At 40.2% G+C, this 15000-nt stretch overlaps 1 protein-coding gene across 1 annotated transcript in view; it reads left to right on the top strand.

Annotated features, from left to right (window-relative positions):
• LOC138060048 (centrosomal protein of 95 kDa-like) overlaps positions 1 to 15000 on the top strand; it is a 70679-nt gene that overhangs the window by 27878 nt on the left and 27801 nt on the right. Inside the window, exons 5-10 of the mRNA XM_068905731.1 lie at positions 5732 to 5873; positions 7881 to 8077; positions 8200 to 8311; positions 9295 to 9562; positions 10179 to 10340; positions 12715 to 12843. Coding sequence (XP_068761832.1) covers positions 5732 to 5873; positions 7881 to 8077; positions 8200 to 8311; positions 9295 to 9562; positions 10179 to 10340; positions 12715 to 12843 — 1010 coding nt within the window. The remainder of the gene's footprint in view (positions 1 to 5731; positions 5874 to 7880; positions 8078 to 8199; positions 8312 to 9294; positions 9563 to 10178; positions 10341 to 12714; positions 12844 to 15000) is intronic.

Here is a 15000-nt window from a genome sequence, read left to right as displayed (position 1 = left end):
CATTCCTTGTTCTCAATTTCTTAGAATTCAACGTCTATGTAGTGATGACTCCGATTTTTCCTGCAAATCAGAGGAGATGTGCCAGTTCTTCGGAAAACGTGGCTTTCCTGTCTTTGTGGTCAAAGCGGGCCATCATCGTGCCCAACAATTTGATCGACAGTCAGCACTACAAACGTCGCAAAATGATAAGAATTGACCATTTTCACATTCCCCATAATACACTTTGTTTGCCCCCCAAATTTTGCATAAACCATTGAATTCAAACACTCTTGGGAATATGCAGTGTCCCAAGAGCATTTGAAGACAATGGTTTATGCAAAATTTGGGGGGCAAACAAAGTGTATTATGGGGAATGTGAAATGGTCAATGACAGAGTTCCATTCACCCTCACTTTCCATCCTCATAATCACGCAGTCAAAAGTATCATTCTTAATAATTTTAAATTACTTCAACATGATCCCGAGAGTGGTAGAATTTTTTCGCAACCTCCAATAATTTCAATCAAACGAGGCAAAAACGAAGGAAACTTTTTAGTTAGAAGCGCACTCAAAACTGACGAGCAAACCGGCACTTTCACATGCGCGCGCTCATGATGCAAAAATCGTCACTTCACTCTTAAAACCAGCAAAACATCGGGACCTAAGCGATCTGTTAAGATCACCGATCGTTTCACATGTACCTCCGCAAATGTCATTTATTGCATAACCTTTACGTTATGCAATAAATTATACATTGGCGAGACAGGTAGACGACTAGGCAACCGATTCCGCGAACACCTTCGCGATGTTGAGAAGAATGACAAGGATGCATCTAAGCTGGTCGCTCGTCATTTTAATCTCCCTAACCTCTCCAAACAACACATGGCTATCTGCGGCCTTTCCCTACATCAAGGTACGACGGAAATCCGCAAGAATCTGGAACAAAAATTCATCTTCCAAATCGGCACCCTTAATCCCCACGGTATTAACGAACGCTTTTCATTTAACTAATGTATTCCTGTTTTTCGCGTTGCCATGTTACCACGAATAGCGTAGCTCCTACTCCACTATAAAAACTACACACAACCCATAATTTCTCGATTTGCTCTGACGAAGGATTAACGGATCAAAATGTCAGCTTTAGAATCCCTGTACGCTGGTCAATTTCCATTGCTATACCTCCTAACTCAAATAAGTTGTCCGCTTGGAGGAGAACGTGTCACGTGTCATAAGTCACAACTCACTACTCCCTAGGGCGAACTGAACTCATTAACTCCCTAGGGAAACAGTGACTTGAACTTTCGACTCGCACGTGATCAGGTCGTGCAGCACTGAAACAGCGGCAAATTTGTATGTCAGCTACGTCAAGCAAATAATTTTTAAGCAGTCATTGCAGCTAAACGTTTTCAAACAAGAACCGAGGAAGAAATTGAACAGCTTCTACGCGGCAAAAAGCTAGAAATGTACTAACAAGGCCACCCACAATGCCGTGAAAACGTTGAGAGACTTCGGAAAAGAGCAAAATTTGCACGAAAGCTTCCAAGAACTGAGCAGTTTTATTTTGAGTTGAGAGGTATTACAAAACACTTATTGATTGCCGCCACGGGAAACAGTGAGTTTTGTTTCCCCTAGACCCTCAGTGTTTTGAGGGTCTCGGGGAAACAAAACTCGCTGCTTCCCTTGAGGCCAGTCATTAAGTGCTTATTATCAACTCCGTTATAAAACCAAATGTGCAGCATGATTATTTTTGATCCTTTAACCAATGATATTCTTGCTTTGTGGCGTTTGGGTTGACTACCGCGTCGTATATCTCAAAGTCCCTATTATTTCCTGTCACTGTAATAATTTTGCGATTACTCCAAGTGGCTCGGCATGGAAAATGTGAGTCCACATTCCAAGAATGAAATTGGTGAGAATGGTGTGGATGTTAAGAGAGAAAATTGAAGATTCACTGTCAGGTGTTCTCGTCCTCCACGTAACCTAAAATTTGATCATTTCACGTCGTTGTCAAGACGAAAACGGCAAAGAAATGTAGAAAAATGTAGAACGCACGTGCAGGGCGTGAAAATCTTTTGTTTTTGTTAAGTAAAGGTATTATTTTGTGGCGTTATCGTAGCGGCCGTCGTCGTCTTTGCTTAAGGTCCCTAATTAACTTACTTAGAGGACGCCAGCATCTGATTATTTTCCACGTTAATTTAAAATGTTGCTACTTTATTTCAGCAAGAATATGAATATAGCCAAAGACAAACTATTTTTTCGCTGTTCACTCAAGACTCAAAGTAAACAAACGAGTATCAACGAAATAGCTGTCACGAAAGGCAGCAAATGGACAAGAATGAATTTGAATTTTCTTTCAAATTTGTATAATTTCGTTTAAGAAACCTTTCATGTTGCCATTGTTTAGGCTGACTGGTAAATATGAATGTAAACAAACAATTAGGTGCAAAAATTTCAACTAGCATAAAAATGTGCACTGATTAGATCTCTCATGTGTCCTGGACAGCTCACGATATCTGTGATACTCTATTTCTTGTTCCAAGTTTTAAGTTCAACAAGAGCGTTAGCTGCCTTTTGTTCCTGATCTCTGTGAGCATGGGGCTCAAGCAACGGCGAATTGCAACCATAACTAGGAACAAACATTCTTAATTCATTTCATTGTGATGAGGAAGGCAACAAATTAATTCCCATACAATCTTCGTTGTTTAATTCGCCCCGTACTCGCACTACCAGTCAAAAGTCGCTTTCTACTAACTCTGACAAAAATCCTGATGAAGCTGGAACTGACCCGTGGGAAACGCTCGAAGTTTCTGAACTACATCGTCAAGGAAAATGAACGGCGTACTCCTTCAAGATTCTCTTCTTCTCCCCAAACTTTGGTCGCCTATATATGTCCCACTCGTTCCTTGATCTTTCATTACTTCTTGCGACAACTTCGGAATGCTTTCCATTGAAGGGAGTTTGCCATTGCACTTCTTGTAGTATGGCTACATTTTTATTAAGAAGAGCCTAGTTTTTTACTCCGTTGACAATATATCCATTTGGATCAGAAGCCACAATGTCCTCTTCAATTTTCCTAGCAAAAGAATCTTTAACTGACTTATTAGCTTTTATTTTCTGGTTTTATTCCATTTGAAGGTTAACAATTTCAGCTTCACATTTGGTTACTAGTTGCGATAGATTGCGTTTGGTTACTTTGTCACTGGGATGCTTGTCAAAAATTCCACACAACATGATGGAACTGCAATCATCCCCGTGGCAATTTCGTCTTGTATGCCCCACCTTGAGATGGCACTTCCCACAGATGCTAAGAGAAGCAGAATTGATAGTAGCAGCCCTTGATAACTCTCTTTCAAAGTTGTCTCTCACACCTTTCGCATGCGCTAATACTTTTGTTGCACTTTCTACAATTTCAAGTTTTTTTTGCTAGCATTCGATCAACAGGATTGGAGTTTGCGCCTAATTGAGTAATATTTCGAAGAGGAACACTTCTTTCTAAGAAACTTCGACCATGTGTTAGGGGGCACGACGGAGTGGTCTGAAATCGCACTTAATGAATTCGCTTAAAGGGGCTAGGTCACGCTATTTTAGGTAATTTTGTTTAATTTTGTTAATTATGAGCTCTAAACGTCAAATTGGCAGAGCAAGAGTCTTTCATTTGCAAAATCACGGCTACATAACAACTGAGAATGATTTTCTAGCTTTGTAAATGACATTTTGATACAGACTGATATAAATTTGAAAAAAGGTGGGCCGACGTTTTTCAAATTTACCCAAATTCAATCTATTTCAATCCTCTCCAGTTTTGTCCATCCATGTTCTTTCTTGGCTCCCTTGTGTTTTGTTAGAGTTCTTCTATAGTTTTGAACAGTTATTTTAATATTTTAGTTAATTCTATGACCATTCGATCAGTGCTGAAATTGCCTAAAATTGCGTGACCTAGCCCCTTTAAGAGGTCAGAGAGCCACTCTGAATTGGAGAACCAAGGATGCCTGCCTTTAACGTACTGTAAACACCTGCAGATAAGCCGCACCCTGAATTCAGCAGCTCAAATTTGGGAAAAACGTTTTTTGAAAGAAGTCAAAAGAAATCCAAAGTCGAGTTTTTAGAAGTGTTCTTCATCCACTGTTCATGAAACTCACTATTATCAGTGAAACGGAAAATACTTCAAAGTTTAACAATTTAATGTAATGAACATCGTTTCTGCTAACTTTGACATATGATTGATCTTTTTCTGGTATTTGTTGACCGGCATTTCTTCATTCAATACGGGTTTTCCACAGATTTTTGCATTACAATAAGAACGTGAGTGGAACGCATAAGATCGAACCTGGACACCGGAAGCAGCCTTTTTCAAATGTTCCAGCAGATAAGCCACACCCCTGATTTCTAGCGACGACTTTTGGGGAAAAGGTGCGGCTTATGTGCGGGTGGTTACGGTAATTCGTTTTACCTTCCTCTCAGGAACAGTCCTAGCTGACTGCCAAAACTCAATCAATCCACGCTCGTCGCCATACTTAAGATTCATCCAATTGATCGTCCAAATAGCGTAGGCGAATCCAATGTTCATTTAGGTGACTAAGACTTGGGCATCTGCTGGTAATGTCTTTGACAAGAGAAGCAAAAGAATAATGACCACAGTTCACTGAACTAGCAGGACCTCAAAACTTATCCACTTCTGTTTTGCTGCATTTTGATTTCCAGTATGTTCAACTTTGATTTGATACTCAGCCATAATTAAAAAAAAAATGAAAGTCAGGCTAAACCAGACGTACATGAAGAGGGAAACACACAGTATTTTTTTTACCTTTCGACACACTCATCCGAAAAAGTGTTTTTTTTCCATACGCGGGACTCAAACCCTTGTCTCCATGGTTACTAGTCGGGAGTGCTAAGTCACTAGAGACTACACCATCAGGCCACCACGCTGGTAACGTAGCTGATTAATGAGGTGATATGTAGTTAGCGGCGTGGAGATCGGCCATAGTTGTTTCACGCGAAATCAAGTGTAATTACGTCAGAGCCTGAAGAGTAGTCAGTGTTGGCAAACTTGGGCGCCAAACGTCCTTCGGTCCATACTCAACTGATAATCGTAGTATGTATTATGTATTCATCAAATTCATTAACTCGTCTTGTTTTGCTTTTTTTCTCCTTTTGTCTAAAGTACCAATGAATAGACCAATTTCGATATATTAAAATTCAGTCCTAAACAAAAGACATCATCTCAAGGCTCTGGGGAATAAATGTAAGGATTTGTATGAGTTTATTGCCCAGAGCCTCGAGATGATACCTTTTGTTTAGGACTGAATTATAATATATCGAAAGTGATCTATTGTTACATAAAGATGTACCATTGTGACCTCTTAATGGGAAACGTTCCTTGTGGTGCCTATTAAACGGCAAGTTTACGTTGAAAATGAGTAGAAAAGCGATGCATACGGATTAGAGTTCATAAATGACTGAACACCTGTTGCAATTTTTTGAATGTGCAGTGCTGTATGAAATTGCATGGCAGAATTGCTGAAGGAAACTTTTTTATGGGTAAGATTGCACAATTGAATGGGTGCAAATAAATTTATTTCTAAACTGATCAGGTTGACAACTGTCGTAATGGCTACTTAGAGAGATGGATGGGAAATGACTTACAGTACATGTTACATTACCGATACTTGAAATGATGACTCACACACCCAGGCTTCCTGGCATTTTATTAGCAGCGATATTCCGCTTCTTTTTTACGATTCCTTTTGAGAAAGGCATTCGAGGAATGAGGCTGTGGGTCTTGGTAGGAGTGGAGGTGACACTCACAGCAGGAGCTTAACAAAGCCAGCAGCGACTGACAGTGGTTTGGCAAATACTGAAAATTCCTCTGATGGCTTTGATGCTGATACCTCAAAGGTATGAGTATATACATAAATTAAAATGCCTTTTTCGAAGACAATTGCTGCGTATTCTTCCCCTGTTTTCTCAAGAATCAGGGGGCTACATGTTATAGTTGCTTTTCTGGTTCTGGCTGAGGGTTTTCTTTAAAGTGCCTATGAAGTAAAAATATATTTTGCTTATTTTTAACGAACCTTTAAAAAGGACGAAGAATGGTGTTTTCTGTTTTAGAATATCTTTTCTCGTTTCCGAGGTATTCAAGTTTTTGTTCAAAAACGGATGACGTCAAACATACCTGTAATAAATCCCAAATTGAGAATATCTCAGAAATAGTGGATGAGTGTTGCTCAATCTTGGCACCAGTAAATACACATCAAGATGAAGGACAAATTGACACCCATGGCATGGTTTCGATCGGCAAACTCTGAACGCATAACAACGCTGATGAACTCATAAATGCACATTGCCTTCCCAGTAAAATGTCACTTAATCGTTCATGACCTCGGTGAATGCTTTTAGCAACGAGCTTCAGCAGCCGTGAAACGTAAGAGTATCTTTCGTCCATGTGGTCAGACCAACAGTGCACGCATTGGATTTATAACCCGTTGGACTTTCGTAGTGCATGTGCAAAATCACAGTGACTAACAGAATTCCCTCAAATCGACATCAAGCTGTCAATATTATCGGCGACACAGGGATCTCATCTTCCAAGGTAAAATTAGTGTGCTGCGAGCCGACAAACATTTGTCTCTACTAACCTCTCGACTAAAGATTTGTCACAATTTTATGATACAAGAAGGATGCCAAACAAATTTTGTTCTGCAGAAGGATTGAAACTTGTTCAAAATACTAACTTAAATTGACTTTCTGAGGAAAGCGTTGTGTGAAAGAGCAGCAGGTAGTTGCTTGATAGAATCTGTTTCACAGTGACCACCATCATCCTCCTTGATGCCAAGATGATGAAGTAGTTTTTTTCGTCACTACAGCTCGATGAATAAATTTGAAATGAAATTCCTTTGCTTCTTTGCTGACTGAAAAACACTCTTAATCTTAATACGTTGTCATACGTCTGTCGGAATAAACTAATATCAAAGCCAGGACTCGAGCCGGGACTCGAGCGAAGATTTGAGTTCGGACTCGAATTAGGACTCGAGCTGCCGGCACCCGAGTCTTAAACTGCAAGCCGTTCCTTTTTTGTTTTTCATCGTCTTATTTGGTTGCCAAATGGAGGTCATTTAATATTCCAGGCATTCCTAGCAGAGACCGAGGAAAATGGAAATGAGAATCGTGACCACCCTCGAAAAGCGACAGCATGCTAATACAGTTACTTTTAGCATTGCGAAGGAGCAGACGAGGGCCTCCACAGACGAGACATTTTAGTAGTCGACAACTATATATTATCGACAACCAAATGTTATCGACGACCAAAAGAACATAGTCTGTGGGACAAGCTGTCGACAACAAAATGCGAAAATTTTGAGACTAGAGATGCTAAGTTGTCGACAACTATTTGTTATTGACAAATGAAAGTTATCGACAGTTAAAAGAGAGTTGTCAATTACCAAAAACGCAGTGTGTGAGATAAGTTGTCGACAACAAAACGCTAAATTTTTAGTTGTCGACATTTTCGCAGCACAAGAACTTATTTTTCGCAGTTTCCCTTTTTCAGAAGGCATTAATTGTCGATAATCTGTCCCGCAGACTATGTTTTTTGGTCATCGATAAGTTTGGTTGTCGATAACAAATAGCATTCGGGATAAATGAAGAAACGATGCCCCCCCCCCCCCCCCCCACCCCTAAAGAAAAAAAAAAAGACGCCTCTAATTAGGTCTAGGCAGAGTACAGCAAGAGAAAACTACAGAAGTATTAGTATTTGGTTTTAGTTCCCTGTTCACTATTATTGTAATATTATTACTCAGCTTTACAAGATAGTTTATTTAATACTTACCCTTCACTCTGCATTCCTTTTTTGTAATATTGCGTTCACGAAATACTCTTGTTTCTTAATTCTGTCCTCCACTGCAGTTAAGTGATTCTAGAGTTGATGCTGTCAGTGACTCCACAGCTGAGCTGATAAGGATTGGAAATATCAGCAACGATGAAGCTTCCTCTAATGAATCAGGAAGAAAAAACACAACACAATCTGCCTCCTCTTCATTCGCTCCACAGACCCATACCAGTTTTAAAAGTGACATTGGTGGCAGTTCTAAGAGTGATAGTAGGTCTGTGGAACTATCTGAAAGATTATAAATAAACTTTAAAGATGTTACTGAGTGAAAAGATAAAATAATTTTATTTCAAAGCGTTTTTGCTGTTTTGATTGTTGCTTTGTTGTTTCATCTAGGAAGCCTGATTTTTCCTCAAAGTGTTGTGATAGCACATCTCCAGAAGATGAATTGACGCAATATACTCTGACACCAACAGCATCTGGACATTCTGTGCCCACTCAAAAGAAGGTTTGCATAACAAATAATCATTACCGGAACGATAACACATCATTGTGTTAATTTGCATTCCGAGGAAGGAGGAGCGGAGTTGGCATATTGTGCGATCTTAAAAAAAGGAAAACGTTTGCACCAAATGTTGTCATTTTGTCACATTAAATTCCCATTCCCCCCAAAAAACAAAAACATTTCCATGTATGTACCAATACCATTGCCCACAGGAGACTGCTATCTGATGTGGCCAAAGGAAAAAAAGAAAAAAGGAAAACGACATTGTGAAGTAAATAATAATTTTAAGTATGAAATGATGACGGTGATGGTTAAAGAGTCAAAAAAAGAGAGAATGCACAAATATTCATTAGCGTAAAGGAAGAAAAATAAAAATTAATTAATAGGTTGCTTTAACCTTGTTCAGTCCAATTGATTAATATTGCTGCACTAACACAATTCTTTTCCGCAAACAGTTTTCATTTTTTCTTGAAAGATTCCTATTACCACACTTCTCATGGATATATTTTTCCGTTTCATAATTAATTAAAGGAATTGCTCTGAATTGGTTAAGTGATGTGCATTATAGAGTCACCCCCTGAAGTACTTTGATGGTGTGCATTTTATACAACTTGGTGAGAAGAGCGTGTGGAGCTAAGTTTCTTGCCTAAGGAAAGATAATGGCGACATAGTTTGCCCTTGAACCAGCGACTCAGTCTTAAGCAGTCTGCCTGGTCATTAATGGCATTGTGACAGAACTTGTACAAGACCTTGCGCAAATGTGATAGTGCCTTCAAAGACAGTAGCATGTCAATTACTGGGATTTTGGGAGGCTACATTTGCAGCTTGTCATTGGTGGATTTACCATCGTTGAATATATCAATGACCTCATCCCAAGCTTTTTCTGTTTTACAGAGTAAGAGTTTTGTCTCTCATAAGTTGAAACTGTCAAACAGTAAAAAATAATTAATATATATATTTTTGTATTGTCGTGCTTCATCTTGCAGGGGAGCCCAGACAAGCCGTCATCTAGTTTCCTTTCAGAGTCGTCAACATCTACTGCATGGCCTGAGCAAATATCACCATTAGAACCTTCAAAGGATGCCATTTGTGGCGGGCCTGGGGAGTTTGATGGTTTAGGTGTGAGACCAAAAGCACCGTCAACAACTGGAGTCACAGACAATGAGTCAAGGAACAGTAGTGGACGCTCTACACCTGTTTATCATCATTATCATCATCACTTCCACCACATGCAAGAACAGGGTAGAGTACCAGGTACGAGGCGTCTGTTTTGGGTAAAATTCATAATATACTTATTATGAATAAAAGATAAGTTCTTGTGCTGTCCAAACGCACAAGTTCAGTTCTACTACAGTAAGTAAAATTGAAAGAGTTGGCATTTGGTGTATCGTAGTTTGGACCGTTGTACATTATTTTGATTTCTAGAATAGGAAACCCTTTTCATCAATAGCTGAAAGTGTATGAAGCCAACTGTATGGCCATGTAGTCCATTGTAACTTATAAATCCGTTTTGGTACTTCACTTGCAATTATCCACGTACACTGTATTTGGTATAAAAATAATCTCAGTGTTCACTGACAAAATGTCAGGTAGAAAGAAACATTCACTTTTAGATCCCTTTTGCGTCGACTCCAATCCAGAATCACAGATACATGAGGATGTTTGCTTGTTACTGTCGTCAGGAATTTTGTAACAAATTGTGATCAAGTGGTTCCAAGAAAGCAGAGTTTATGCCGGCCTCCCATTGCTGGCATAAAACACTGCAGTACAGCCAGTAAGCTTCATGCATAATCAGTGAGACTATTTTCAGTCACATTAGATGTGATCATCATTTTTGCATTTCAATAATAATGTCATTTGCATTCTTAAGACTATCCGTCAGCAGCAGAAGTATGTGCAGCTGCTAGTGTTGATGAAGCACTTCCAACAAATGGTCTTTCAAGGTCAGAACCTGCTGCAACAAGGATAGCTGGCTCACAGCGTAACAGATTGATCCAAACTGCTCCTAGTGTTTTCACTCATCCACTCATGGGTAGGTTTGCTTCATGCAAAAATGTGTACGTAATTATTCTAGCGCGCAAATTTGGTGCCCCTACCACTTGGCCACATGCACCGGTTGCCTACAATGCCGGCACATATTGTAGCGTCTTCGCATTTTAGAAAAAGTCTTTGAAGAATCTTTTGTCGAAGCATGCCAACTATAGGATAGGATGGGATAATTCTAAAATTATAGGCACCACCAATAGGCGGTACCATCAACGTCTTTGTTTGGAGGCATGGCACATTAATTCCGCTCACGCTCACGTGAACCGTGATGATGGGGGCCTCTTACTGGCGCATACTGCACCTGCATCTCATTAGTGTCAAAGGTCGTTAATTAGCGTCTCTATAAAAGGACTCTTTCAATGGTTTTTCTTCACCCTTGAGAGGTTTTCTCCGGGTACTCCGGTTTCCCCTCTCCTCAAACACCAACATTTGACTTGATTTGCGTTCATTGTTAATTTCAGTTTACAGTGTCACCAATTAGTGCTCCAGCGCTAGAACGACTAGACACTTAAATAATGTTGCTTTTCTTTCCTTTTGAAGAAGGGTGTTTGGTGGTACATGGTATGGCAGTCTCGCTATTTGACCAACAATTGTCCCGTTGAGTGCGAGGATCACTTCGTCTATAAAACGCACGTCAAATGTATACATTTCTTTCGTTCATAGAGTAAAATATCTTAAGTGGCCGTTTTAGACAAACCCTTCGGACTGTTCTGAGCAGAGTAAAGGACGTGCCAGCAGTGTGCTTTGGTATTTAAAATTGATCTTCCTCTTGGTGCACAGTGTCATAGTTCTGTCGCTTATGTCCAGAAATGCATGTAATTAGATACACGCCCAATTTTGACATCCAACACGAAGTGTCCCTTTACGTCCAAGCCTTTGCTACCTATTTCTATCAGTAAGATAAGGGTAAAGGTTAGCGTATTTTTTAGCTTAGGGTAAGCGCAGCAGTTTATCCTTTCTTGAGAAGCAGCATTTGGGGGAAACACTTTGTGACGTTATCCAGCTGTATTAGTTACTGTACAGAAAACACACGAAATGAGTACAAAGATTCCACGATATTATACAGTTAGTTATTGTACAATAGAGAACCGGTTTGACTAGTTTAGTTGCCGACGTTGCCCCTCCCGCACAAATCTGTCACACGTTCTCGGTTCTTTACAATTCATTTGCTAAAAACGTTTAGTGCAAAAACGTTGGATAAAAAATAGCTTATGAGATGTTTTGGTGTGTAGTATCGCTAAGTATTTGTACTCGTTGTTTGTATTTTGAGTACACCAGATGTTTTGACGAATACTCCAGGCATGCTTTAAATACGAAATAAACTACTGTTTTAAGTTACCCGAACGACAGTTTAGTTGCGAGTGTTCCTCATATGTGGGAAAGGTAAAAGTAGGGCTAGCCTGATAGGTAGTTTGAAGGCTTTTATGATAGCCTAGGGGAGGACGACAACCTTTTCTCCATCTCAAACCTCAAGTAGTGACTAGATTAGAATGTTTCTGACTGAGCGTAATCGATTATTTCTAACAAGTGTAAGGATCGAAATGCACCAATGACTCATGAATTCTTTAAATTTATTCAACGTGCACGAAGCGAAATCGTTTTAAAGTATTAAATACTTGGCTGCCTTTTCAATTACCGTTCTCCGAAGCACAAACACGCTGAAAGTTGCATTCACTCTACATTCGCGCGCGAGCAACTACCAAGCTCAATCATGCTCAAATCCTGCAAGCTCGCGCATTTTGTGGCTGACCCTTTGCAAAGCTGAAGCTAATTTCAGTTTGCCGTTTTCCCGTCATCATCCGACAAAAGCAAGATTTTTGGTTTTGTTTGTGTTTCGAAGGAACTAGCGACAGTATGTTTCATCCAATCACTTATTTCCGGTAAACAAGCGAATCTTAAATCCGGCTAAGACCGCCGACATTGGAAGTAGTCAATATTATCACGCTAAAAGCGTTAGCTCCGCCCTGACAAGTTAATGAGCAAAGCAGTTATTCCCTGTGGGAGAAATATCGCGTAATCTAAAGATGTTAAAGCCACGGCAATGGACATGTACAAGTACAAGGAAAGGTTACGTTTATACAAACGTTGGCGTTGTAGCACTTATATTTTAAACAAGGGTTAACTGAATAGAGTGTAATGTGAAGTGCTAGATTTCATCAGCAGCCCATTGCCATCAGTAGGGCTAACGCTCACATGGTTCATATGGAGTAGAAATATAGCACTTCACATTACACTCTATTCAGTTAATTCTGTTTAAAATATAAGTGCTACACGGCCAACGTTTGTATAAACGTAACTTTTTCTTGTACTTGTGCCAAAAGTTGCTGAATTAGAGTATTAACAAATCAATTTTTTTGCAGGAAACTTCCAATCTTCCGCTGCTATTCCAAGAAGCAATGCTGTATCAAGTAACCCCACCCCCCTTGGGGTGACTTTGACAACATCTACCTTGACTGACTCAGTGTTTTTGTCAAGCTCTTCATCTTCGCGTAAGCAATTTAAGATGCACTGCTTTCTTTGTTGGCCAAGCTAGTGACGTAGAGTGCTTTTCTCAAAAGCCGTAAGACGTTTCAGGCCCTTGCAAACCTGCTTACGAAGACGCAATGTCTACCATATTTCTGCCATTGTAACACTAAGGAGTGACCTTTTAACAATCAATGACGACTCGAAAAAATTTCTCCGTAACTGTTGAAAAACAATTGCTCTTTCTCGTAAAAATTGTAGGGTGAGGACTTTGCCATCGGCGTACTGTCACTCCTTACAGAGGAGGTATTATAGAAGCTATATTGGGAGTTTTGTGTAGCTACGGCGTTAAAGTTTCCCGAAAACCTTTATGAACGTTAAGTCATATTTTTGCCAAACATCTGGATACTGCCTTGCCGATTTCCAAAATAACTACACAATTCCAGAGCTGAGTTCTAAAATTATCCCCACTTACTTACCATTAGCGGCTTTCTTTGGAAGCTTGGCACCCTAACAAATGGCATCATTTTAGCGAACCTCTATAATTTACTAAAAGAAAAGGGCACTAACCATCCAGCATATACAAATTCTGGTGCATCATTAGATCACCTCTGATAAAGACAGTAGGCGTTAGTGTCCAAACTTTGAATGGGCAATCGCAACTTTCGAACCAGAGTAGCATCATGCCATTTCGGATTGTTCAGCAGGTTGTATAATCAACCTAAGGAGATTACCTTCCTTTCGTTCCCTAAGGCCGTGACTCCTCTTTCTCAGTACTGTTCCCCGGCTCTTCTGCTCAGTCCAATGGTGAGTTTCACTGGTTGCACAAATGAACCTTTTACAGTGACTAGGCGAAGCTCAAAGAAGGCTAATGTCGTTATTCATGGTGCCAAGCAACAGAGTTGCGGGGCAATCTGAGTGGGGACGCTGATGCTTCATCTTTATTCAAAAGTTACAGTGTATCCGGTTTTCCAGGACGTGCCAATGTGAAATTCAATTGGCGCAAAGTCAGGTTTATAGCGGAGCTCCGCGCGCCAAAGTCGCGTGCGCGAAGTACCATGGGTAAAAAAATGTAGTAACCCATCTGTGCGAGAAATTTGGTTTTGGTCACCGTACGTACGTTCATCCCTCCATGTAAGCTAATGTGACCGTTATCACGTGACCATATCGCGGGCTCAAGTTTTGAATCATCGAGGCGGCCATGCTCAAGCTAGTTTACAGCGTACCGTATGTACTCGAATACCGTATAGCATGAAATTTTTGCGGATTGGCGATTTTTTGAGGTTTGCGGGTGCTAATTTTTGCGGTTTTCTATGCAGGCAGTAAGACTATTTTCACTTGTATTACTTTTTTGGTAAAAATCCCGTCATTTATCGAGAACGAGTGGGAAAAATGTGGCATCCTGGAGGCCTTACAAAATGGTGTCCTTTCGGATGACCCGTTCGAGCAAGTTTAACGCGACCTTTTGATTGACTGCTTTGAGTTCGTTTCTTATGCCTCAGAGACTGGAAAAGTATTGAGTTAACTTTTTATCGTTTCGGTTTGTTTGTAGCAAGCTCCGATTGCTTTTTCTCAATGCAAACATCAAGGAGGCAGTGCGGCCCAGTGGTTAAGGCGCTTGCCTTGAGATCCGAGGATCCCGGGTTTAATACCCGTTCTGAACTCTCGTTGAATTTGTTCCTGGTAGTCCCTGGTTCAACTTCTCAGGCGCACCTGTAAATAGCCAAATAGTTTGTCTCCGGCCAGTTGGTATTCTTAACAGTTGTTGGTGAACGTTCTGTTCTGTCGTGATTGTTTCATTGGCCTTGAAAAGCCCCTTTGGGCAGTGGTCAATTAAGTATGTATATATTTTTTTTACTCCATTGTAAGGTATGTAGAAATAAGTGGATAAGAAGCCATTTTTAATTGTACGGATCAAGTGCCATTCGCAAAATCCGCAATTATTAAACCCCTCAAAATAAAAGTGCTACACGCTAAGCGCCGCGGTGCTTATTTAATTTTTGGCACCTCAAGTACAGCGAGCTTTTTCAAGGTCAGCGGGTTTTTTTTAAGTTGACCGCTGACCAGGTAGGTGCTTGGTTTCGATTGGATCGCAGGCTCAAGCCCAGTTAACTTTTTGTGAAAAAAAAGAGCTCCGCTTTTATACTAGCCAAAATCTATATATATTAGGCCATCATGTTAGA

The sequence above is a fragment of the Montipora capricornis genome, chromosome 8 (assembly GCF_036669925.1).
Source record: "Montipora capricornis isolate CH-2021 chromosome 8, ASM3666992v2, whole genome shotgun sequence".
Taxonomy (NCBI): Eukaryota; Metazoa; Cnidaria; class Anthozoa; order Scleractinia; family Acroporidae; genus Montipora; species Montipora capricornis.
The sequence above is the reverse complement of the archived record's forward strand: the minus strand, read 5'-3'. Positions and strand labels throughout refer to the sequence as shown.